Raw genomic sequence first — 27,297 nt, 5'->3', positions numbered from 1 at the left:
TGTCCTTCAGAATGAAAGAAGGAAACAGACTTGAAAACACACTTTAAACAATCAAATCAACACCAAATTTATGCTCAGCTAGAGCATCACAAGCAGAAAGCATAACTGAAGGAAGAAAAAAACCCTCATTATATCATTAGATGGTAAAAAGACCAAAAGAAATCCTAGTCAAGTGCACAGTGGATCAGCTGGGGAGAATTAATCAGGTCTCTGCTGAAGCCTTTGCAATGTGAGCCCCCAACTCTTTGCACAGGCCAACCTGATTAGCAGTCAGAAAAAAGAAACAGACAGCAACAAGGAATGAAGGAAACAACTAATGAAAATATTAACTAGGAAGCATGATTTTCACATATCTATACACTTCCAGCAATGCAACGGTTGTAATCGGTGGGAGAGAAGAATCCCAGCAGAGCTGGTTCAGTGTGCTCAGGCCTATCAAGAACAACGATATGAAGGCAGGAGGAGAAAGACCCGTCTGGTTGTTTTCTGTTTTAACCTGATATAATCTTGTCAACATTAAAATAAATAAGTAAATTAAAAAAGAGAACAAAGATGAGATATTCGCAACTTGTAGATGACCTTTTAATTGTCATACCAGGCCGCACTTCAACAGTAGCGGTGTCAAAATCTGAATCTCCTTTGGCATCCGTCACCTTCAAGTGAAAAGTATAGATTCCTTCCACCAGATTGGTGAGCTGCAGTACTGCCTCATGGTCTGAACCATGTATCACATCCTGCAAAAACAAGGCACCAGGATGGTTACACCCTCAGATAAAATTGCAGGTGTGACTATCAGGTCAGGTATCTGACATGACTTCTTGCTTTGGCTTTTGGGACCAATGTGAAGAATGGCGTTCCTGAATAAATCCCTACCCACAGTTTATAACAGAGCAATGCAAATGTAGAAATGGGAGTTAATGAGGATGTCTGCACACTGTAGATGCTTTCCATAAAAAAAGCTTCAGACAAAACAGCTGACATATATAAGTACTCACCTGCTTGAAAAATCTGAGACACAGTTAGGTTTTTATTTCTCCATTTTACTCCAATATCCTCAGTTCTGCTTTCTTACATCCTAATTATTTCTCTTCCTTGGAGTTTATTTCCAACCATCATCTCTGCCAGCTATCATTAAGCTAAGCCTCTTTAGTCCTTTTCATATTCTCACGTAAATTGTTTCGAGAGGCCCTGTTATCACTTTGCTATTTCTCCTCTCTTAGTTCTTGCCAACTTGCTGCCACGTTTCTGACTGTGAAGAGCAGTCAGCAACACTGAGGGGACGGGCACTGTTATCACAGAGTTAGTAACTGACAAAAACTTCAGTTTACACTGGGGTAATTCAGCAGTCTGCTCACACCCAGAGAGAGGACTCACTACTGCCCTAGTAGCCCAGACTGTTCTCTGGTCTGTGAGGCAAGGTATCTATCTATCCAGCACCAAACACCATTTTTATCATCATAACACACTGCAAGTTCTGCCTTATCTGGTATCAGACATTATTCCTCAGTCGTTATGAGCACTTCTTGCTTTGTTAGGACCTCCCTCCTTTGGGGTATCTGGATTTCAGATGATATTCTCTCAAAAACATTAGCTTGTACTATTGTCAATTACTTTTTGAAGGCTACATCTTTAATTCTTCTACTTCAAGTGTTTTCCAACTAAGACCAGACTGCTGCAGTCCCTCCTGACTAAACATATTCTGTAGTTGTACTGAAAGTGTTACAAGACAACCCTGAGAAGCTCAGAAAGAATGTTTGAAGTAGGTAGATTTGGATAACTTCTATCTTAGATAGAATTTGCTTAGCATGAGTAGCCGCACACTTGCTTAGCATGAGTAGCTAAATTTGCTGAAGCCTTAGGCCGCACTCCTAGTTCGGTAAGAAAGGGCCCCAGAGCTGGTGCAGGCTGGAAAGATAAGGGAGTTACAAGCAGTCTGCATTCCTGTGCCCCACTCTCTGAAAGGGAGGATGTCAAGGCTGTGAAATAAGGCCTGTTTGGGCGCCAGGACCTTGGGAAGCAAAGCCTCCTCTCACTGTTGAAACTGTTAATTAAGGGGTCTGGATTATGTCCTCTTCGTCAGGACCTTGGGAGATAACATCTACTGACCTAGCTGGGGCAGTGTTAATTGATCAGGACCTTGAGAAGCAGGGGTGGGACCCAGGGAATGAAGAAATCACTAACTAATCAGTGTAAAAGGGAAAGTCGCAAATCTGGCAATTTGTTTGTATAAATGCTACTTGAAAAGTTAGGGGGATGTGCTCGATTTGTGGGAAACCACCGAGCACCCAGGCTTGCGCAACTCTGAAATAAACAAATGTCTCTCCTGAGTGTGTAATTATTGGCTTATTGCACACCGGGCAACGAATCCGCTTTTCACACAACAAAAGCACCACAAACCCCTTGAACTAAAACATTAGAGAAATCTGGGGAGGCAAGCCAGAACCAAACACCAACCCTCATAGCACCTCATGAGTCATACCTGCTGGCCCTGCTGCAGCGAAGCTACATGCTTGAGAAGAGCCGAATTTGACTCCCGTTAGAGCCTTCAAGAAACTTACCCCAGCTGCTGGGCTCTGACCATCCCGAATCCACAAGTATGACACAATCCCCTGGTCATCAGCAGACCTTGAGCCATCCAAGGTAACAGAGTTATTGGGAAGCACCAGAACATGCTTCCCACCAGCATGTGCCCGGGGTGGACTGTTGTTTTCTAGCCATAAAAATAGTGGAGGAGAAGGGTTTGCTTTCAAAACATGCGAGATATGACATGCCATTTCTGATACACCCACACAGTTTGTTCACGTTACAAATCTAACTGCAATTCTCTACCTGACACTTACAGACCATAACACAAGAATCTCATGTCAAAGGCACAGGGAAAGGATTTGTGGGTATATATAGCATATTTGGCTACAGTCTGACAAAAGTAGAACTGCACCATGAGAAGAATATCAGTAAGAGGTACCATTCAGAAAAATCTTGTACAAAAAGCATTGTGGGGTGCTCTATTTACAGTTTCACAGTAATTTATGGATCAGATTTTCTCAGTTAAGCTAGAAGATTTTCTGCCTGCCTTACAAACACTGCCTGGGATGAGACAATGACACCAGGCTCTTCTCTCCATGAGAATCATCACTCACTATCTAATAGAAGCTTGTGTAAGGTCTTAAATTTTCACAATGCCTGTATTTAAGTCAAGTGTATTAAGGAAACCAAGAGTAAATATCGTCCCCAAATGCTCTTGCTCACCACTAGCAGTGAAATTATAGCATGCATTAGAAGTACAGGCCAATAAATGCCAAAGAAACATGAAAAAAATATTTTTCAAGAAACCTGTGCGCCAAGATCTCACATCATCACTGACTTTTGTTTAGAAAGTAAGTGCAAAGACAGAGCTCCAGGAAGCTGTGATGCTGAATGAAATACCTCACTGGTCTGGATGTTAGGTAGGACATAAATCATTCTATAAGTAATTCCATTTTGGGCAGATCTCCAATGTGCTGTATTGGCTGCAACTCTTGTGTTCCAGAAGAGAACACACTTCTCAAAGAGACAAGTGATCTCCTTGTGTCTCCCCAGTAAGCCAGCTGATTAAACTTGGCTATTGGAGCACTGAGTATTTTTAATATTGAGCCTGTGAATGTAATCAGTACATATGCACTGTGGCCATACTCCACAGCACAAATGAAGCCTTAGGCAGAGTTGTTGCCAGGTGTTTCTGGCCAGACAGGTAACAAGCTGAATAGTTCAACCAGTGATGCAGATGGGGAAAATGAAATCCAGCTTCCTCACTGAGCTGCATTCGCCCTTCAGTTTCTGCAGTTTTGCTCTGAAGAAACAAAGCTGCATTTTTTTCAAGGAAGTCAGCAGCTAGGATGCTGAGGCAGCTCTAGTATCATCTCATAAATGGTGCACGTATCATATTTACATATTTACAGAGCCAGAGTGCATTGCTCCCCCCAAAAAACAAGATATAATACAAAAGGCCAGACAAGATATGAAATGGATTAGCCATCCTCCTCTTTAAAAAAAAAGAAGCGGCACAGGCCCATGGAGATTGCTAAAATCATTCCCTGAGGAACAAAATGGGGCATAGGATGGTTGGATTATCACTACCTGCAAACTTCAGAGTGCAGTGTAGGTCAGAAGCTATGAAATCTCTATCAGAAGTCACTCCTGACAGTACCTCTGCACGATCAGCATTGTCGCTCTACAGCATCTTCTACATGTAAAACAAAACTGTTTCTCTGTATCATACTCAAGTAACATTAAGACTTGTACTTATTTTAAGTTTCTAAGTGGAAATTGGTATATTGTGAGCCCTAATTTCTTGGATATTACAGTAAAATTGTTTTATTGCTCAAAGCTTCATTTTGAGAATAAAATAAAATGAAAATATATCTTATTAATGAAGGAAACATACCACAGTCAAAACAACACTTTGGTGCATTTTATTACAGCTAATACTGGATATATTTAACTTCGGGAAAAAAAAAAATTCCGTAAGTAAAGTAATCCCATCACTGCCACTCATAATACTTCTTTACTACAAAGCAGCAGTAACTCTTCTTGAATATCCTTGAAACATGACAACAAATTTTTTTTCCATTTCTGTTCTAGTTTTCTTTGCATTTTGTCAGTGACTGAGTTAACTGGCAAGTTGCCCAGAACATGCTAAGCAGCGACTAGGCTTACCTTCCTTCACAGTAATAGAGAGCACAGATGCACTGCTTAATCCCTGTTGATCTTTAACTGTCAGCCTGAAGCGATAGGTACCAACTTTAAGACCAGTCACGGTTGCTATTGCTTTGTCACCATTTTCCATCTGTACAGAGCTTGGCCCACTGAAACAAAACATGTCAGGAAAAATAATCATGAACAGCCAGACAAATTCTTCCCTCAGCAGCATCACTCATACCATTTGCTTCTAGAGATATCATGGTTCTACCTCTGCTATAAGCACTGACAGTAAAAGAATTATTGAAAACACAAGTTTAGTCCAGAGAATTCAGAATTCCATCTTTGTCAAGGGTAATTAAGACATTCAAAGCCTCCCAGCACCACATATCCAGTTATTAAAAGAGCAGAAAGTGTCCCCCGCAAGGATTTCCACATCCTTGCTGTACTCTCTCTCCAGAACATACAAACACTGTTGCTCCAAGAGCCGCTTAAGACATACACAGGGTGCCAGCAAACCTCTCTCTGTGTCATTGATATGATAGCTGCATGGGCTAATATCCTGTTCTTTTATTAAGGATCGGTTAATTTTGCATGTAAACATACAATTACAAGCTTTTGTAAAGCATTTTCAATCATTGTTCAGGGGAACTTTCAGTCATCAACTATTTCAATTTAAAAACAGTCCAGTTTACAATACTATTAAGGCTTAGGCTAAATGGATTATAAGTTTCTTTTATTATTCAACAAATAAAAATGACTGAGAAAGCCAAGCTGTAAGCACTGATGGGAGAACTTTGTGCATTTCAGGAGAGTACCCAAGCCTGTTGTTTACTTTTTCAATGTGAGACATGCAAGTTCCTGTCATTCCCTCATACAATATCTTTGCAACAGTCTGCCTTGAGATGACACAGTGCAAAACATACGTAGAAATCTCCTACCACCACCTGAGAAGGAGGAGACTCAAATCAGTTCGCAAACAGTGCGCCACCGAACATAGTCATGCCAGAGGCTCTGGAAGCTAAGCACTTCCACTTTGTTCCCTTTACTGAGATTAGTAAAACTCCTCTAATACCTGATCTTTTCCCAATGATAGAAGACAATGCCTTGGTCATCTTGGCTTTTGCTTCCATCCAGGGTAGTACTTTCTACTGGAAAAGTCAATTCCTTATCAGGACCAGCCACTGCTATTGGAGGACTGTTATTTTCTGTAAAAATAGTATTTAAAAGTGTCACATTCACTAGCTAGCCACTGGCAAGGACTGCCAATCAGGAAAGATATTAGCAAACACAGAATGGTAGATTACAAGCCTGGTATATTGTCTCAAAAGCATAAATTAAAAGTACAGCATGCACGAATGAGCAAAAAAACTGCCAGACAGCTCCGTAGAAAATCTGCAATAAGCCAAAATTCCACAGCATTTTCACAGTCACGGCTGAAGACACAGTCACACTGCAAGAGCTTGGCAGTACACTCAGTGCATCGTACCAAAATATTTTTCAATAAGAGCGATGGGAGATTCCTCTGGTTCCACCACTGTATCTCTTTCATATCCCCCCACACACAAATATGGTTCTTTGCCCGAAAAGATACTGGTCCAGGTTTTTGGCTGCTTGAGGTCAGTGCGATGCCGCTAAGTTGATGCCAATTTAGAGCCACTGAGGATTTAGTGCAGAAACATATAACCAGTTTTTCTGCTTTCAACCTTTGCTATTGTGGCTTTGTAAAATTGGCAATGCTACCATTTTCCTGGGTATTTATTTCTCCTTATACCCAGCAACAGTAGCACAATCTTCACAGTGCCATACTATCATCAATCTGAAAGGCAGCACCACAGGCTGTACTTGCAGCTCCTGTTCTTGATTTCTGCTCACTGTAAAGTTTCCCCAGAAAAAGTCAGCTACAAAAAGCTGTGCAATGAGCAACAAGAAGAAAGAACATTGCTCCATGGTGGAGTGGGAGATCTTCAGATGGGCATACCGGGCCACCTTAGATGCAAGAATCTGTAATAGCCAAACACATTACCAAAAAATGGCATGAAAAAAATCTGATGAGACCTGAAGCATTTGTGTCTGTTCACCATTCAGCCCCCAAATCCAGACAACTGTGTATAAGAAGCAGCCTTTGCAAACTCCTTGCTTGACTTTTTTCCTAGAACACATAACGCATTTCTAGTCACAATTCTAATCACAAGAGGATTCTTGAAGGTGAACTGCAGAGCAATAAGATGGAGTGAAGCACTGATTCATGTATTGAACAGCTTTGCAAAACAGGCTTTGTAGGATATTAAACTCAGAGCAATATTTCAGTTCATAAAAGTACACTCAAACACATCTCTGTGCAGCATGCCTTATGTAATCAGGCCAGTGGGAGCCTTCAGAATCACCATCTGGACTTTCTGCAATTTTGCACTTGTTTCTACTGTTTGCTTTGAAAGAAAAGGGAGGTGGGAGAGTCCTTGAGGCAGGGATACCGGATGTTCAGCCTGCCAGCTGAGCGGTGCAATGCAGCAAGGCCAGGCACTTGAGAACAGTGCTAAGGAGTCAGCCTGGTCCACTCCTGCGGGAACCAGACCTGCCTACAGTCAGCTTACCGGGCTGCACTATCAGCGTGACCTCTGCTGTGGACCGCTGCCTCACCGAGTCTGTGACAGTCAGCTGAAATGTATAATCTCCCTCCTGCATTGCAGATAACTGGAGGTATGGAGTCCGCACTCCCTATGTGGCATTGACAAAGAGAACAAGAGAGAGGGTGAGGTGAAAACAGAAATGAGTATGGCATACAAAAGGTCCTAGAGAGAAAATGTGGAAGAAAAACAAAATTTGTTTTAATTCATAATAAATACAGTGTTTGAGCAGTTTGAGTACATCGTAGACAAAACAGAGTTTTTAAATTTGATGCACAGATAGATGTGATGTATCTAGTACTGTGACTGTCTGTAATAACCTAGAGAAATATTTTATTTATAGGCAGTAAACCTTAATTTCTTATGTTGGTATAATTGCTGCATTATCTCTGAACAACAGTAACTGTCTGTGAAACACATGGGACATTTCTCAATTAGCAAAATTAAACACTGATGAAAAATATTACAGCTTATTCCATTTCCTTAGCAATTTTTTTCTTCTTTTTTTTTTCTTTAAATAGCATAAAACTGTTTAACATAACATTTAATGATAAAAACTGTTAAATGCCATTAAACACAAATCCAGGCTTGACTATTTACACTAGGCAGAGAGGCTTATGGGAAAAAACATTAAACAGGACAAAGCTGTGATATTGAGTATAGTCTTTTAGCAATACCATTGTAAAGACAGCATTTAAGATATATAACACTCTCATTCGCATTTCACTCAAAGTAACAGGAATCATGCTCTCTATTTCAGGGGGTTCAAGATTTGGTCCAAGAGGAGAAATGCCTTATAGGTATTTTCCCTACCACTCTTTTTGCACAATTTGTTGATATACAAGCTCACAAATAGACTCATTCTAGCCCAGCTATAGGTTCTTTTACTTAAAATATATGTGTATATATATATATACACACACACATATATATACAGTGGCATACTTCAAATAAGCAATAACGAGTCATGATACAATTAAATGTATCTTTTTGGATAAAGGCAACGAAAAGTGAAGGACATGATTAACTAACCAGAGGTACTTATTACATTGCAGTCTAATCATGGATTCCATGTAACACTCCAGATAATGTTATCTTCAGCTTTAGGGACATGAAAGGGATTACTAATCCTTGGGGGGGGGGGGGGGGAATCTGTAGAACGCTCTAGCATCTCACCATTAAACACCTGATCAGTCCTTCACATATCTCAAGTAGTTACCCCTTTCTTGCAGGCAAGTTGCTTTAAGCCTAAACAGCTCTCAAAAGCTAAAACTTCAGGTTGCAAGGATGCTTTAAGAAAGTGCTGCAATTGATAAATGAACAGAAATAGGCTGTTACGCTATAAGCACTTTCATATTTTCATAATTGGCTCTACAGTATAGGCTTGCATCAATTTAATTCAGTTTCTAAACTGATCTACACAAAGTGGTTTCTTCTCAGTTTGAAGAAGTCCTTAAGCACTTGCATTTTCAACACAGAAGAGCTCATATTTCCTGCCAAAAATGGCTTCTGAGCCATCCTCAACTACCTGCAGAGCTACAAGAATCTGCAACTTACTGAGTGCAGAAGGCCACTGACAATTCTTATTGAACGGAGTTCTCAGAGACTTGAGAAAGAAAATGCTGCCATAAAAATTAAGAGAATAAATTCACTTAGCCCTCATAGGAAACCAATGTTTTACTGAGCATAAAAAAAACCCACAACCGAGTGGAGCTGTGTGAAACTGCCAAAAACCTTGTCATTTTTCACTCAAAAATTAAGCTCCTTTTCGAGTCCTACTTTCTCTAGGAGAAAGAAACGTTACAAGAAAAAACTAACTGTTTCTGTGAGAACATGGGGGCAGTTTGCAGCCTGCCCAGCCTCTCAGCCTGCAAAGCAGTTTCCAGGGTCCAAGGACAGACACTGTGAACTGAAATTCCTTCCAACCCCCCCGGGAACAAACGAGCAGGAATCAGAAGTGGCCAGAAAGAATGACAAAACAATGAGAAGGAATTAAAGTAATATCTAAAATAACAGCCGAACACATCAGAGAGGAACAAAAAAAGTGTAACAGAACTCTACGGATACTTCTGTGCTCTGAGTAGTTCCTCAGATATGTGTTTGCTCTTATGAGAAGCAAAGATAAAAGAGTTCATAACACTACACAAGGAAAAATAGCCTTACCTGCATTGCTACAACTTTGCCTTTGCTTTTAGGACTGAGTGACCATTCATAGCTGACAATTTCATGATCATCACTGCTCTGGTTTCCATTCAGTGTGATGAAGTTTTGGGGCAACGTGACTGCCTGATTTGGTCCTGCATTGGCAATAGGTGGATAATCCACTGGTTTGTTGACTGTCAGAGAGGCAATGGTGGAGTTGGTCGCTCCATCTGAATCGATCACTGTGAGCCTATAGTAGGAAAAACGATACTGAAAAATCTATTAGACTGGACTAAGTGCTAAATTCAAAGATTCACATTTCTCTAGCATTAGAGCAGAGAAAAAACACTACCTAAAACAAAGCTACTGATCTAGATCATACTAACTTCTGCTTCAGAAACACACAGCCCTGAACTAAGTTAGGGAAGAAATTTGAAGAACATTATTTTCAATCACAGCTTTCAAGCATTAAGAAAAAGAAATCTAGCTATTCTGATCTTGGATGAAACTTACTTCCTGAAGTCAGTGACAACTTCAGTTTCAATCAGAACCAGGATTTCATTGAAAATTCTTTAAAAAGTTTACTCAGTAAAAAGCAGGGAACTTCATTCATCAGCTATAGTGGAACAATTGCTGGTACTACCTACATCCAGAACTACTCTGATGTTCAGAAGCTCTACTTGTCATAGCATACAGTTCACAACTTTTATTCCTTTGTGGCATAATACTATCTATTTTAATGAAGCGTAGTATCAGCTCAGATTTTTTGAAGGTGATGTCAAGTCACAGAACTAAAAAAAGCTCAGAGTTTAATTAAATTCTACTACCTCTCAGAAACACAACAGCAAATTATCTTAAAGTGAAACTGCTGCAGATATCTGAAAGTGATGAAAGACTACCATTCACAGTGTGGTAACTGACTACATCTTTAATTCACCTCTGTTGTGACTACTGCATACAGCTGAACACACAAAAGAGGACCGCTCTTGAAGCTTTCCCTTATTGGGAAAAAAACTAGCACTCATTAATTCTGTTATTAGGGAAAGTACACTTTTGCAGTGGATGCACAACCATGGACATCAGAAGCAGTGGATTCTGTTTGCCAGCAGATTTCCTATGAGCTTCACCAAGGTACTCTATTGTTCAGCTACCTCAACCTCCCTCAAATGCGCATGGATATAAGAAATGACTTCTTAAATTCCCTAGGGTTCGGAGCACACTTTAAGAGCATTGCTTATAAGTGAGCTCTATCCCTTTTAATACAGAAAAATTGCTACTCTTATTTCTGTCATGGAGCAATTCCGGTAAAGAACAGAAGAGAAGCTGGAGCTACACAATTTTTTGTGAGGCTTATGCAAAGCACCACATTTAACGTAGATGTGCACTGGCCATCAACAGGCTCCAACACCCTGCTGATTCTACCTTCATATTTAGTGCATTGACTGGCAGGCTGTTACCCACCGGGGCAGTGCAAGTCTGCCTCTGTAAACAAGTCCAAGGCCAGGTTTTAATCCAAAAAGTTCAGAAAATGAACTGATTTGAATTAAAGCACCAAGAATCACAAAAATTGCTTCTGGTGTCTGGATAAGACCCAGCTTCAGCAAGACATAACTGGAGGAAAACTGTAGCAATGAAAAGGCTTTTATGATGAAGACAATGATTCTTGTAAAATCAGCACACCATAGTGCTTTGTGGGGATCAGTCTGCCAGCCTTGTTCTGTCTGCTGCCAACCTTCAGGGGATGACTTTCACATCTGACTGCAGTCTCATCTCGGGACACTTGCCAACTTCTAGGCTGAAAAAATCAAAATGAAAATGCTCTCTCCCAGTTATTATTGTAGGAAACAGGAGGTGTTGAATTTCTAATGCCTCATTTTGCATAACCCTGTGCTGCAAAGCATCACTACGCCAGTCTCAAAATCACTGCAAGCACTTCTTGATAAAACTGCTCACTATGGCTTTTCACTGTGCAAAATGAAGGGGAAGAGCATGTAAAAGAAAAGGGAAATTCTTTGTTTGAGGAGATAATTGTGAGCACAAAGAAAGAGAAACAAACATCACAGAAATGCTTACAACCCCAGAAGGAAAGAATCTGTGCAGGTACCTGAAAGTGTAGTTTCCAGGAACCAGGTTAGACAAGTGCAAGACAGGTGTGTCAGCAGACGCCTTCTGTTCTCGCAAAGGACCTTTAATTTCCTCCCAGTGGTAACTCACTATCTTCATATCATCTACACTTTCTACATTCATTAAAGAAAAATATCAGTACATTGTAGCAATTGCTGGTATGAATACTAAAGAGTTGCATGTGCTGATACCTAATTGGTTTTCTACAATTAATCTTTTTAAGCACATTCTTGTGCAAATTTGAGCAGGGTTCATGTACCATAGCTATTAAACCACAGATTCTGAGTTATATTTGGAATGATTTCTCAAAAACAAAAAATTCTATACACACACACACACACAGAGTCTCAGTCAGCCTCCCTGTGTATCTGCCTCTTTACATATGAATGTAGAACCCCAACACTTGTCATGTAAATGTGAAAGTGTAAGCCTTTGCTTGACTTCAAAACACACAGCAAAACAAACTCTCAGGAAACTTGAGTCCAGGGAGAGCTCTCCGCAATGCCCCCAGCTGCCCTGGCCCAGAGGCCTGCAATGGGGATCCTGGGCAGGACAGGAAGAAGCTGTAAGATTAGTTGCGGTTTGGGTGTAGCAGCCTCCCAGTCCCCAAGTGGACAGCTGCATTTTCCCACTATAATCTCAACACACACTTGAATGTGTAAAAGTCAAGCAATCAAGTTTGCTGTAGGTGAAAAGAACAAAAGAAACAACAACAAAAACTTAAAGTGCAGCTTATTCTTGAACCAATTTCACTCAACCTCATACCTTACAAATATTCCATCTGATTAACTTTTAACATTTATAAGGGGAATCAAAAATCCAGCATAAATGGTCCAGAGACCTTTTGTGAGCACAGCAGAGAGAGGAAGGAATTTCATTTGCTACTGATAAACAATAGTGCTGCAACTGTACATTAAAAATACAGGATATAAGCATGGTCCAGTACATACGACTGCCATCAATGAAAGTAGAAGTTGTAGGCAAAGAAACTTCTTGTACTTTGGGTGAAGCAATGGCAACAGGTGGCTGGTTAACTCTGAGTGCTGTGAGAAAGACAGGAAAAGAAAAGAAAAGAACATTTAGGGAAGACCCAGGCAAAGCTAGTCTGCTAACTCTACTGATCAACAGTCCCCGGCAATCTAAGCCTGGAATTGACAGCTCTACAGAGTCTGCCGTCGCTTTTGGACAAAGGAGAGAGAAGGTTACTGACAAGCAGTGCACTCTGATGCGGCAGCCTTGTGCTGCAACCACTTCCAACCAGCATAATTTAGAGCAGACCTGCGCACTGCACATTGCAGCTCAGCACTTAATTGCTAATCTGGCCGTACTGGAGAAGGGGAACATAAAAAGTAGGACGATGTTATCTCAGGCCTTACCTGAGGAGGGTACAGGCAAAAGATCATTTAAATACAGCAAGCTGGATCCCTAGCTACACTTTCTTAAAATCCATTTAAGACAGAAAGATATGAAGTACATCTCTGCATGATTGGGTACTAGATGTCCTTGACAGACAGTAACTGAAAGACTGTTAGATAAGCATGTTGCATGACTACTTGTGTTGAAGAAATTAGTTTCATCATTTTAGCAACTGATTTACCTGGCTTGACTGTGACATTTACAAAACCTTCTCCAAAGGCATTTTCACCAGAAACCGTCACTTTGAAGGCATAAAGTCCTACTGATAACTGAGACACAAACAGAACAAATCCAGTTACATGGCAAATTATACAGAAGCAATGTGCATACAAACTGCCAATCACACCATAAATAGAGAGAAACCTGGAAATCTGAAACCTAGTACTCCGTTTGTAAACACATACACATAGGGCACTGGTCACTGCCTGAAGGTGGGAATTTCAAAACAGACACTTAAGAACTTTGGTTTTGTCTTAGAAAATTATCAGCACACTCTGAAGAAGACATTTTAATCTAGTAAAGCATTGGTGACACATGCAAGCAAAGATGGCTCTGGGAGTCATCAGAACTCTTCAAATCAAGCCACCCTTCACCATAGGTTACAAACTCCAGTGAAAAGACTGCACAAACATGAGCCTGAGGTTACAGCTCACTTACATGGGAGAGCTTCAGGGTCTGGGTGTGCCTGCGCTCCATTTCACCACCGTAGTCAGCAGGGTGACTGACTAAGCTCCACTCATAGCTGTAGGCTGTTTCTGGGAGCAAAACCACAGCATAGGAATAATTAAATCTTTGCCTTCAAGATAAGCCCAGGAAACAAAGAAATCAGGTTCATCATCTGTCATCTAAAACACTATAGTAAAAAAACATGACTGCTATTGTTTGAGCCTGCAAAATGAATAAGTACAAATGCATGCCAAAGCTCCTACAATGTGCTATAGCTTGATAATGCAGCAAGGATGGAAAAGACCTTACAAGCAATCAACTTCTTCATCAAAAATCACCTCCACATGAAGTGAATGCACTCTACATAGCCACCTATGAAATATTTATTCTTTGTAGCTGCAGCTTAGAAGCTGGTAGGTTTAAGGTAAATGTGTTCAGAATCTACTTCCCTGCCCGCACTAACAGCAAGATGCTATAAACTGGGCCACATTGTCTTTTGGTAGAAATCACGGGCTTCCTATTGTGTGATCTGGCTAATGAGTCTAGACACTTCAAAATCTCCAAAATCCAAAGGAGAAAATGCTCTCTGCAGTTGGATCCACAAAAAAGTAGGGCAAGGAGAAGAGAGAGATGGCTGTATCCTGAGGTGCAGATGCTCACGTAACTCAGGACTCGTCTGCATTTACAGGTTGGTAGTGTGCATCTCCTTATGCGCAAAGACCATTCAACTCACCTGTAGGTGGTCGTGGGACAACAAAGGCATTCAATTCAACCTCATTTTTGGGGAGCATTACTTGTACGTTATCTCCAGCAGACACAATAAGTTCTTTTACTGCATCTATGACAGAATGAGTACATTATGTTTTAAAAGATGTGACGATAGAAATTTCTTAACTTCAAATACTATTTGTATTAGATTAAGTATTCACTGAAGAGCATTTGTGAAAGATAAGTTAAAAAAAAAACCCACAAATTTTCTCAATAAATAATCAAATAATAATCTATTATAGTCATGACTATGGATTCTTCACCAACCTATTCCAGAGAATTGTTCTCCCTACCCAAAAGCGAAATGGGACATTATCTATTTCTGTTTTAGAAATAACAGTTTGGATTTTTCTTGTATATCACAGGCAACATTTTGTTTTGCTTAAAGAAGAATCATATATTTTCTTAATAACTGGATGGAAGTGTGGGAGTTCAAAAATACGCAATTATAGAGGACATGTGGGAAACCAAAATGATTACTTTAAGTTGGCACACAGCCATTCTTCAAGTTCCATACTAACTAATCTCTTGTTTTCTCCTTGGATACCTAAAACCCTCGAACTAAGCAGAGCATGAAAGGCCATATTTTGGTTATAGAGCACTATTAGGGAGAAAAAGGCAAGAAAGTTACCCACATCTCCTCCAATAGTGTGGTAGGACTGTGGTGCAGCCAGTGTTTGCAGGCCTGCTGGTGTCCAACCACTCAGATGCAGGGATCGCAGTTCATCTTTTCTGCCAGACCAGTCAGTGTTGTCATACCATTTGCCAGGACACTGTGCCTCTCCAAAGGATGCCTCAGATCACACCTGCTCAGCCACTACTTCCAAACCCAAGTGGGTCTGTCATGCTCAACAGCAAATTTCTAAATGTAATCTTGTGTGTTCCTGAGTCATCATCAGCCAGATAACACCCAGCAATTCTGGTAATGCAGTCCTACAAAGAGCTTCTCTAATGGCTTTGCTTTTGGAGGCACTCCAAAAGCAAAAAACAAAACAAAACCCCACAACAATAAAACTTCATTAAATAAAGTAACATAGTACATACTAAATCTCTAATATTATGCTTTCTTTCACCAAGCAGTACTATTTCTATGTTTGTATGGTGCTCTAGTAGTCACAGCTAAAAGTCTTATTCATACTGTCACTTTTTAAAAATTTCACTAGATTAGCAAGGTGAAGTTGTTATTTTGTAGCTAACAAATACTTATATTGCATATTCAATCCCTTTGGCATCCAGGAGTACCCTCCTAGACCTTGCCTGTGAAAGCTCTTTTCTCTTCCGAAAATGCCAAGGTCCACAGACCTAGGCACCAACAGAAACATACCACAGTACAGCTTCAGGCAAGGTTCACTTAGACCTATTTTCAAAAGGCTTTAAATGCCTTAAGTAATATTGGTAGCCCACAGAATAAAGGCTCTTCAAACACTGCATTCACCAACGTCTAAACATCCAAGCTGCAAACCTTGAATAGATGAGCAGGGGGCTACCCAGCAGTAGCACTTGACAGGTCTAAAAAAGGATGAAGTGAATAGGCTGTGCTGAGAGTATGCTTTCTGTCACCGCTCCATGATGACAGAAATGCAAAAAAAAATCCAAATGCAGCCACAGCTCCATTGCTGCTCACAGAAGTTTCTCTGGACCCCAGCAGAGCAGAGATTCATGCTTTGGAGAATCCTTTGACCTCCACAGGAGATGAGAGAACAAAATGGCTAGACGAGGTTGATGAGCAAACTCCAAGTCCGTCTGTCCCAGAGACCTCTGAGACAGTAGGGGTGGGTGCACACAAACCTGAAGCAACCCTTGCACAAAGTGGTACTTATGGCAAGATGCATCACCACCTTCCCTTCAGCTTCTTCTTCCAAGTTCCTTTTTAAGTCTTCTTCAGTCTCCCCTTGTGAAGGAGCTGCCCAGTCAATGCTCACAGTAATGACGGCCATTGCTTTGGAGAGGGAATTTTTGCAGCTTTTCTCCTACCGCTGCCTCTTCCCGCTATTCTGGCCCACAGGTTCTAGTTTGGCAGAGGACTCCAGGAACATCCCAAACCAGACTGGCTCTACCAAGAAACAAAGGGCTTGGCTCTCCATATCACTCAATACTTCAGGAGTGTGGCAAAATACACATCTGCACCTCCCTGTTCTTTTGGCCCTTCTACCCCTTTGTCAGGGTGCATAGAGAGGGCAGAGTCTCAGCAGGAGAAAGGAGCTAGACTAACACACACACACAGAATGTATGCAGCTAGGGAGGACAGAGCAGTTAAATATGGTCTTTTCAAAATAAGAACTTTTTCTCTGCAGTGGGAAGTCTTATAATGCTCTTTGCAGCTTTGGAATTAAAGCAAAACATTTATTCAGGATGAAATGACTATATTCCCTTCTATTAAGTGCTGGACTAGTACTTCTTCGGCTCCCACCTATGTTGCTGCATGATGCCCAACAGCTATGTTTAGTGGGAACCCTGCTGAAGAGTTTCTGAGAGGGAGCAGTGTTCTGAAGAGTCACACCACAATAATGGTATGGCTAGAAGAGACCACTCAAACTCAAGAAAACCTCAGGCATTTCTCAATGAGTATGAAAATTAACCCATTAAGAAAATGCTCTTCACCTCTGTTTTTTACTTTGCTGTCTTTACCTGAGCATAACTACCCACTGACGTTGGACCCAGTCAGAATTTTGCCTCAAAGGCAACTGGATAAGGGGTCTGACGTTTGCATTATTACTGTAAGACTATTTGCAAAATGCGATGATATTGGATGTGGATAAAGGGAAGGGTCACTGCTAACAACAGGATGGACACCTGACAGCAGTAAAGCCATCCCCACCTGCCGTCCAACCCCCAGGTACCCCTCGCATCTTCAGTTATGTTGAAACATTACCTGCTTTAGCCACAGTAGCGGAAGGCGTGAATTGCTGTACAGGCGCAGATAGCAAAATACTAGTGGGAAGTAGTGCGGTCCCACCTTCAGTGAGATTCCCTGGGGTCATTGTGGGAGCCTGGATTTTCTCCCCCACAGCTGAGGAGAATCTCAAGTTGTCTGAAGGAGGGGAAGGCATAGGAACCTGCGAGATAAATTGTAGGGAAAAGATTGTCATAAATAAGCCATTTTTCACATTTTCAGATTTATATGTATACTGTTCTTTAAATAGCATGCAGGATCAGCCTACTAATTTACGTTATTCTGTACACAAAGAAAAACCTCCTGACATCTGTTAAAGGAGGACCATGTTTTTCCATCAAGCTTTGTAAGAAACACTGATCTTTTCCCAACTTTCTGATGCAGAACAGGCTATCGTCATCAAAACGAGACATCTTGGAATACTACAAAGGCTACCAGTTCTCAGAGCAATAACAAACAATAATAGCACAGTAGGACAGGTCTAAATATAATCATAAACTTTTAAAAGCCAATGACAGGAAGTCTCAGTTCCGCAAGTATTGTTGTCTTCATGGTGTACACAGAAATATACCAGAATACTTTCCTCTTATTGCATCTGCTTAGACCAAGAATCACTCATGCTTTATTATTTCCTTACTAATAATAAATAAAATGCCCTAAATCTCTCCACGCCAGTCACCAGCAGTAGTGTTGTTCATGCCATCTCACCTTGTTAGCAATTCAGAACTGCAGTGAAGGACAAGGCAGGTCACTCAGAAACAACCGAGCACTGCATTAGCCTTGCCTCTCACCTTACCTTTCTCTCAGGCCTCCTGTTTCCCCAACACCATTTGAGGACACGCTAGTCTGAATATGCCAATAGTTTTTCCTTAACTGCTTCTCTCAAGAAGAATTTCTGACCTAATATCTGGAGTAAAGCAGTTTGCCAATTATGGCAACTGTGTGGCACATGAAGGTGCTGAACACTGCTATTATTTGTACATAAATTCTTAATAGCATAGGATTAGGAAGGCTGATAACATGCAGACTCCTGTATCACAGAATCGCTAAGGTTGGTAGGGACCTCTGGAGATCACCTAGTCCAATCCCTCTGCTCAAAGCAGCAGCAACTAGAGCAGGTTGCTCAGAGCTGTGTCCAGCTGGGTTTTGAACATCTTCAAGGATGGAGACTCCACCACCTCTCTGAGCAACCTGCTCCAGTGTTTGACCACCCTCACAGCAAAAACTTTTTCTTATGTTTAAATGGAATTTCAGTTTGTGTTCATTGTCTCTCATCCTGTCACTAGATACTACTAAGAAGAGTCTGGCTCCATGATCTTTAGTCCTCCCCATCAGTTATTTATAAACACTGGTAAGATTCCCCTGAGCCTTCTCTTCCCCAGGCTGCAGTCCCAGCTCTCCCAGTTTCTCCTCACGTGACAGATCCTCCAAACCCTTAATCATCTCCATGGCCCTTTGCTGGACCAGCTCCAGAAGGTCCATGCCTCTCTCATACTGGGGAACCCACAAATAGGCAGAGCACCCCAGGTGTGGTCTCACCAGGGCTCAATAGAGGGGGAGGATTACCTCCCTCAACCTGCTGACAACACTCTGCCTAAGGCAGCCCAGGATGCTGTTGGCCTTCTTTGTTGCAGGGGCACATTGCTGGCTCACGGCCATCTTGTCCGCTGGGACCTCAAGTCCTTGTCTGTGAAGCTGCTCTCCAGCTGGTCAGCCCCAGCCTATTCTGGTGCAGGGGTTTATTCCTCCCCAAGGGCAGGACTTAGCACCTCCCTTTGTTGAGCTTCATGAGGTTCCTGTTGGACCATTACTCCAGCCTGTCAAGGTCCCTCCAAATGGCAGCACAACCCTCTGGTGCATCAGCCACTCTGCCCAGTTTTGTATCATCTGCAAACTTGCTAAGGGTGAGCTCTGTCACATTAATGAGGTCATTAATTAATAGGTTAAACAGTACTGACCCCAGTATCAACCACTGGGGTACATAACTAGCGACTATCCTCCACCTGTAGTACTGATCCAGTTCATGCTGCTGATCACAACCCTCTGAACTCATATTTCAGCTAGTTTTCAATTCACCTCACTGCCCACTTATTTAGTCTGTATTTCCTCAGTTTGTCTATGAGGATGTTACAGGAGACAATGTCAAAAGCCTTGCTGAAGTCAAGATAAACATCCACGGCTTTCCTCTCATCTGCCATGTTAGTCATCTCACCACAGAAGGCTACCAGGCGGGTCAAGCATGATTTCCCCTTTATAAATCAAATCCATGCTGATTAACACCAACATCCATCTTGTCCTTAATATGTCTAGAAATATTTTCCAGGATAATTTGCTCCATCACCTTCCCCCTGATGGAGGCAATGCTGACTGGCCAGTAGTTTCATGGATCCTCCTTCTTGAAATTAGGACTGACATTTGCTTTCTTCCCATCCTAAGGAACCTCTCCTGAGCATCATGACCTTTCAAAGATAATTGAGAGTGGCCCGCAGTGATATCAGCCAGTTTCCTCAACACTCATGGACATCCCATGTAGGCCCAAGGACTTGTCTATGTCCAGTTTGTTTAAATGTTCCCTAACTTGACCCTCCTCTACCAAGGGCAAGTCCTTCTTGCTCCAGACCTTCCCTCTGGTCTCTGGGGCCTGGGATTGCCGAAGACCAGTCTTACCGGTAAAGACCAAGGTGAAGAAGGCATTGAGTAACTCAGCTTTTTCCATGTCCTTTGTCATCAAGTCCCCTGCCCCATTTGGCAGCAGGCCCACATTTTCCCCAGACTTCCTTTTGCTGCTAATGTACCTGTAAAAGTCCTTCTTGTTGCCCTTCATGTCCTTCACCAGATCCAGCTCTGGATGGGCTTTGGCTTTCCTAAGCCCATCCCTGCAAGTTCAGACAGTGTCTCTGTAGTCCTCCTAGGTCACCTGTCCCTGCTTCCACCCCTTGCACCCCTTCCTTTTTATGTCCGAGTTTAGGCAGGAGCTCCTTGTTCATCTATGCAGGCCTCCTGCTGCCTTTGCTGGATTTCCTGCTCATTGAGATGGACCACTCTTGAGCTTGGAGGAGGTGATCCTTTGAAAACAAAAAAAATCAACCATTTTTCTTGGACCCTTCTTCTCCCCAGGACCATCCCCCATTGTATTCTTTGAAGCAGGTCTTGTGAAGTCCAGGGCTGTGGTCCTGCTATTTGCCTTTTCCCTTTCCTCAGGATCCTGAACTCTACTATCTCATGGTCACTGCAGCCAGGGCTGTTCCTGACCTTCATATCCCTGACCAGTTCTTCCTTGTCTGTAAGCATGAGGCCCAGCAGAGCCCCTCTCCTTGTTGGCTCCTCAGTCGTGTCATTGCGCCTTGCTGTGTTGTCCCTCCAGCAGATACTTGGATGGTTGAAGTCCCCCATGAGGACCAGGGCCTACAAACATGAGGCTTCTTCCAGTTGTCTGAAGAAAACCTCATCTATTTCTTCCTGACCTGGTGGTCTGTAACAGACCCCCACCACAATGTCACCCAGGTTGGTCTGTCCACCAGTCCTGACCTGTAAGCTTTCAGTTGGCTCATCATCTGTCCCTAGCCAGGTCTCCATGCGTTCCTGCTGCTCTCGCACATACAAGGCAGTTTATTCTCCTCACCTTCCTGGCCTGTCCTTTCTAAAGCACCTGTATCCATCCACTGCAGTACTCCAGTCACCTGAGCTATCCTACCTCAGTTTTATGATCCCAGTGACATCATAGCTTGCAACTGCTTGCAGACCTCCAATTCTTCACATTTTATTCCCCATGCTGTGTGCATCAAGTGCACAGACACCCAGCTTGCTGATTTCCCAGAAAAGGTATGAGAGCCTTCCCCATAATACTGTCCTGTAGAAATTATCTTATGTGCATTCACGAGGTCATCACCTTCAGCCCAGTACTGTTGATCAAGAGGTCTCTCCTGCCCACATCACTCTGCAACCTTTGCTTGCCATCCCCATCCTTATTTGTTTGCCTTCATTGTTCCCAGTCTAAGGCTCTTCTCACTAGGTTGGCCAGCCTGTTGACAAAGATGCTTTTACCCTACTTGGTCAGATAGATCCCATCTCTTCCTTGATCTTATCTTGATCCTCAAAGAGGGTCTCACAGTCAAAAGAGTCAAATCCCTGTTGTCGACACCAGATGCGTAATCAGCTGTTGACTCACAGGATCCCTCTGCTTCTCAAGCCCTTCCTGCTCACTGGCAGGATGATCAAGGAGACACCACCCGGGCTCCCACACCCTTGACCCTCACACCCCAGAGCCAGGTAGCTACACTTGATATATTCCAGGTCTCCCCTGGCAGTAATGTTGGGGTTACAGCAGCAGCAGGGGGTAACAGTTTGAGGGCCACACAAATCTCAGCAGTCTCTCCACAATGTCCTGGATCTGAGCACTCAGCAAGCAGCAAATCTCCAGGACAGCAGGACAGGTTGGCAGATGTGGGCCTCTGTTCTCCACAGCAGGGAGTCTGCCACCTCCATCACTTGCCACTTCCTCCTGGGGCTGCCACATGACTCAAACTCAGCCAGCTTGGAGGCTTCACTGGACATGGCTCCCAGCCCTCCATCTGCTACAAAGGCACTGAACCTCTTCTGGAGCTGCAGATCTGCAAGGGGAGCAGGACCCATCCTCCTGGTGCCAGAACCTTTCAGCCTTTGCCATCGTAGTAATCTCCATTTCCCAACCAGATAAGCTTGGACTCTGCCTGTCCCTCCTTCAGTACAGATGGGAGTTCAGGCTGTTGAGACTGCAGGGTCTCAGAGAAGATCTGGTCAATCTCTTTCTTGTTGCCTCTTAATGCTGCAAAGTCTGCAACCTCCTCCACAGCTCCTTTATTTGATGATGCAGCTCCTCCACCAGTGTACACCTCCTAGGTCAAGAGACCATATTCCCCTTCCCCAGCCTCAGCTAGAGGTCCCAGGCCCCTGCAGGGTTACATCCTCCCTTGGGAGCTCAGTCTGTGTCATTGAGGCCTCAGACATTACACGGGTAGTTGCTCCAGTCAGGGCTGAAGACCGTGCCATGCAGCACATCACCACCATTGCTGAGCACATGCAGGCTGTCCTCACCAGTGTCCCTGTCCCCCTTCTCTGTGCCTTCTGTACAAACCGTTGTGTCTGCCAGCTGTACTCTGGGCCAGCACTTCTATAGGCCTCTCCCTGGCACCCGTTGAAAGGGTGCTTGACCTTCCCTGACCAGGAGTCAGCTGGAACAAAAGCCCAAACCACCCTTTGATCATGAGCAGCTGACAGAGCTTGTGAGAAGCTGCTTGCTAAAGGTCACAGCCCCCTGTAGCTATCCTTTCCTGCAGGAGCAGGCACCCTCACCTTTCTCCAAGGGTTCCTAAGAGGTTTCAGAAGAAGTTCCCAGAAGGTTTTAGCAGAAATTCCCAGAAGACCTCCAAGCAGAGCCCAGGAATTGCTACACATTGGCTGGACTCTGGGAGCTGCTTTCAGGGCCTCTTCCCTAGTATCGTAACTCCTGGAGGGGAAATGAAGTGCATCTCCATTTTCTACTTTTTCCTGTAGGCTTGCAAGAAGCTGGTTATCCTCTGTGGTAATGAGACTGGGTATTTGAGCACACACTTTATACGGTGAAAAGGACCATATAATTTCCACCAATAACATTTTGCATTTACAGAGTGCTTTATATTCAAGAGTGAGCATATATAAATTCAAGAACTAGTAGCATTGTATCTGTGCAATACCTAAAGGTACATGGAAGGGTTTACAGGGAGAAGTAATTTACGTTATTATTAGAGTAATTGATATAAAGATCAAATTAAACTATTTCTAACCACTACTATATGGCAACTCAAATTCAGTAATTTCTAAGCTTTTAGATTGTCTTTGGAGTAATTCTACAACATGAACTTCCCAGGCATGATGTACAACATGAAAAATGGCAACCTACAGACTACAAAATAAAAAGCCCTATAGATTGAACACCTCCATTAAACCTCCAGTCACCCAGAACACCAAACACTTTCTCCAAAAAGAATCCCTCAGAAACCAGAGCATATGCTCTGAAGTAAGTCAGTCTAAAGATGATTTACCCCCTCAACAATACATTTACTTCTCCAGAGACATATCAGAACTTTGAAAAAGAAATGCTTGTACCCCATATGTATTTACTAAAAGCTCAAAAGAAAATCCTTGCTGGCTATAGATTTTTGTCATGTACCATCCATTACTGAAATCTGAACAGGAAAATTACTCAACAATTACAAACCATACCCAAAAGAGATCGTACTGTAATGATTCATTCAACAAGAACACACTCTTTCTAGCTTTCAACAAATTTTCCAATGTCATCCTTCTCACTACAGACCAAAGCACAAAACTGGCCAGGCAACAAATACAAAACCGGCCAGCTTAGCTTCAGATCCATCATTGCTGATGCTACACACAGAAAGATGACCAAAAATCCAAGATAATATAATGCTCCTCTTAAAACATGACGCAGTTCATCCAATGCAACAAACACTCTCACAGGAACCAAGTGAAATTAAGCAAATACTATATACAAGAGTGAACTCATACAGTGAATTATTAAAGGACAGGACCTTCCTGTTGTCAGTATAAAAACAACCCTCTCACAAAGCAATCACTTTATCTTTGACGTCTCAGTGCTGCTCCTCAAGGGAGACATACAGAGTATTTTCAAAAGACAAGCCTCAAAATCGAAATTTGTAACTCTTCCCGAGACCAAGTAAAGCCCCCCCCCAAATCAAAAAACAAGCAAACAAGAACAAGCAAACAAACCTCAGTAACCTCAGTAGATGTTGGCTTTATAGTTTGTTTCAACCTTCCTGGTGATGTCTCCCTATCTTGAAGGGGCTAGAACCTCGTTAGTCCCAAGCGATCAAACTGGTTGATACAAATGGAGAACAGTTCCTGGTCTAGGCCATGGGACACTAGAGGGTCCACTAATACTGCTCAGCTAACTTTTTCTACTGGGTCACAACAGGATGTAAGAAAGGCACAACACCATAAGGCTGCTATTACACCAGGTCCAAGCCCACACATCTAAAAAATTTCAAAGGAAATCCTGTAGTGTCCTAGAAAGTGCTCTGCTCCTTTTCATCTGATAGATAGTGTCCTTCAGTGATTCAGCTGCTTTTCAAGTAAAACGAAATACCCCACTTCAGTCTTTTCTGTGCTACAGCAGACTGTAAGTCAGAACTGCAAGCCTGTGTTTCAGTTCTCCAGGGTTACGTTTCAAATCAATAACCTAATTTGATTTGACAAACAAAACAAACTGCAAAGCAGCCATGCTGGACTCTCCCCGCTTCCTGAAAGGCGCACATACCTCTTTTTGCAAAGCATCATCAGGTTGCACAAGCAGCTGAACAGCTGTTTCGCTTTCCGATGTCTTCACTGGGAACGGCGTGATCTCTGGGAGAGACAACCACCTCTCTGGGGAGCGTTCAGTGACAGGGCTCAGTTCAGAACTGTTTTTATTCACGACATTTTCTGCCATTGCAGCTTCCCCCTCCTTTTCAGCCAAGTCTTCCTGGTTATCTCCATCATCACTCACTGAAGAGTTGAAGCCATTTTCGCCTGTCACCATCAGCCTCCAGTCAGCATAATCTGTGCTCTCCTTCTGCTCATGTTTGATGCTCATCTGAAAGGGGTCCTGCTCCAATTCCTTATAATCATCTATGTACTCTGGTATCTCCTCAAGGCTGGGATCTTTGCCAAGCAGCGACAGCTCCTTCAGGCTGCTCACTTCCTCAGAGGGCTCATTCTGGAGTCCCACAGAGTGGGCCATGCTTGGGATCACCTGTCCATAGCCCAGCAGCGAGGCTGCCCTCTGAGAAGGCCTCAGCACAAAAGTAAGATAGGACTTAGCCGTTTCAATTTTTTTAGGTTCACAGTTCTCTTTGTATTGACAGTTCACGACGTAACAGCGCCGTTCAAACATCCAGGACAAGTCACAAGCAGAAAGGTCACAACAGGCTGCCATGCAGTCAGACACGGACATAGCATGGGGAACTCGCATGATTTTAGTGGTTTCTAAGTTGGGAGATATCACTGCACCCGAGTACGTGGCTCCTTCTCTGCACTGCTCACAATAGAAACCTGAAACAATAACAACAATATGAGGCACAAAACTAGAACCAAACCATAATACAATGTACTATGACAAAAAGGGCTTATCGTAGGAGACGAGAAAAAGCGGTGGTACTAAGCTTAAACAAAACGCATTTACTTTACACTAATGTCACCACTACTTTTCTTTCAATGTGTCCATTTGCAGTAGTACTTGTACTTATGAGGATTTTTCAACAGGATCTTAATACATTTTGCAAAGTTTCTCTTACTCCCTTGCTACCAATACAATTGACACCATAAAGACAAAGACATCAGACAAAGTGAGTTGCCAATATTTAAAAGCAAGAACAGAGCAGGAAACAGAAAAATCATGGGGTACCTCCCTTCCCCCCATGGCACTGCAAGCAAAAATATGTTTTAAAACAAAAATCAAAATCACAAGTAAGAAATAGCATGCCAACATTCCATTTGAGGGAGAAGGAGGGAAAAGATCTACATATGAGAAACATCTGCCATCTCATTTAACTCCACAAAGGGTCTCCAATGCCAACACAATTGCTGGGCTTACTGCAAAAGCTGGGGAAAAAAAATACTGAGTCCTAAAACTCCTAGTGCTTTAACCACTAGTTTGTGATATCTCAACAGCTTGCTCCAAAGGGGAGCATCTTTCCTTTTTAATAGATCTCACAGTGAAGTTGTGATCTTTAAGTATGACAGCAGAATTATTTCCATAGCACATCACAGACTGAGGGCAAGGTGTTTAAATTAAGCACAGATCAACATAATGTACCTCTCAGTCAATTTTTAAAATCTTTCTCTATGCATCTTTTCCCTGGTTACATGTTATGACTTCTTTTCAGAATTTCCTTCTCCAAAACGCATTTTAAAGAATCTGGCCATGCTTCAAAAGACTGTTAAGTAAAACCAGCACATTCTTCTTAACATGTTTTTCAGTTAGACTTGCTCACTCAACTAAAGAGAATAAAATGTCACCACCGTAGAGCTAACAGTTATGAAAGGCAGAGTTCGATTCTTCCTGCCTGGCAGCTCATTAACAAATGTGTCAGCGAGGTTTCCATAGTGGAAGCCTCCACCCATGAGGTTCCTCCAATCATGATGAATGATTGAACTGACAAGGGAGAAAAAAGAAATCAAGGAGTAGGAAGAGGCCAGCAATGCAGGCTATGCCTGACCACAAGCCAGAGCCCTCAAGAGATGTGGTCACTATCCAAACATATGCTCTAACCAACACCCAGAGTTTCCACCACTTCTTCCGGGCTGGATTGCAGCATGCTCCCTCACAACACATGGTCTATGAGCAGCTTCCAAAGTACCTGTGGAGCGCGGCGTACTGCTTGAGATGAATGTGTTGCTTGCAAGCTAGTTTTCAAGTTCAATGCAAAAACATACTGGACCGCAGAATATTCCCAACGACCTGGCCCTAAGGGACAAGCTGTCTGCACAGCCTGTCATTCACCTACTGATTTCTCTCCCTCTGCACAAACAGCATGGCAGAGAGACAAACAGACTTCACAATGACTTTGCAGAGCTGGGTATTTGGGGAGGAAAAACAGAAAACAAACCACCAAACAAAAAATCACTTTTTGACTTGCAAATGCATATATAACTGAATAGAAAGCTGACAAAAAGGATAAATAGCTCCAAGTACCATTCTTTGGTCTCCAGCTACAATTTCATACAGTGCTGGGATGCTGTTTATCCTTCCACTTGACATTTTGAGTGAGAAATCCATCTAGGGGGACAAGAACTTAAAACAACTTCTCCTGTCTAGCAACCCAGACAAGAGGTATCTTTATTTGCACTCAGGAGATGTTCCAATTTGTGCTTTCTTTTTTTCCTCCACGTTGTATATAATTATTTCCTCCATGTTCCCATTCACCTCTAAGAACATAAGACTGGTAG

General features: G+C 42.5%; 1 protein-coding gene across 12 annotated transcripts in view; it reads right to left on the bottom strand.

The window, feature by feature from the left end:
* KIAA0319 (KIAA0319 ortholog) overlaps positions 1-27,297 on the bottom strand; it is a 58,252-nt gene that overhangs the window by 13,750 nt on the left and 17,205 nt on the right. For 11 of the 12 annotated variants that reach the window (XM_064506945.1, XM_064506942.1, XM_064506948.1 and 8 more), the window contains 13 exons: positions 24,629-25,401; positions 17,293-17,476; positions 14,386-14,490; positions 13,644-13,741; positions 13,168-13,255; positions 12,521-12,613; positions 11,551-11,683; positions 9,468-9,696; positions 7,272-7,395; positions 5,753-5,885; positions 4,696-4,844; positions 2,559-2,710; positions 596-734 (listed from right to left, as the gene is read on the bottom strand). In XM_064506945.1, the coding sequence (XP_064363015.1) occupies positions 596-734; positions 2,559-2,710; positions 4,696-4,844; positions 5,753-5,885; positions 7,272-7,395; positions 9,468-9,696; positions 11,551-11,683; positions 12,521-12,613; positions 13,168-13,255; positions 13,644-13,741; positions 14,386-14,490; positions 17,293-17,476; positions 24,629-25,321 (2,320 nt within the window). In that variant the 5' untranslated portion in view covers positions 25,322-25,401. Of the gene's footprint in view, positions 1-579; positions 735-2,558; positions 2,711-4,695; positions 4,845-5,752; positions 5,886-7,271; positions 7,396-9,467; positions 9,697-11,550; positions 11,684-12,520; positions 12,614-13,167; positions 13,256-13,643; positions 13,742-14,385; positions 14,491-17,292; positions 17,477-24,628; positions 25,402-27,297 lie in introns of all 12 variants that reach the window. The other variant, XR_010387800.1, reaches the window with a different exon arrangement.

The sequence above is a fragment of the Dromaius novaehollandiae genome, chromosome 2 (assembly GCF_036370855.1).
Source record: "Dromaius novaehollandiae isolate bDroNov1 chromosome 2, bDroNov1.hap1, whole genome shotgun sequence".
In the NCBI taxonomy this organism is placed as follows: domain Eukaryota; kingdom Metazoa; phylum Chordata; class Aves; order Casuariiformes; family Dromaiidae; genus Dromaius; species Dromaius novaehollandiae.
Note: the sequence above shows the minus strand (reverse complement) of the source record. Positions and strands in the feature narration are given on the sequence as shown.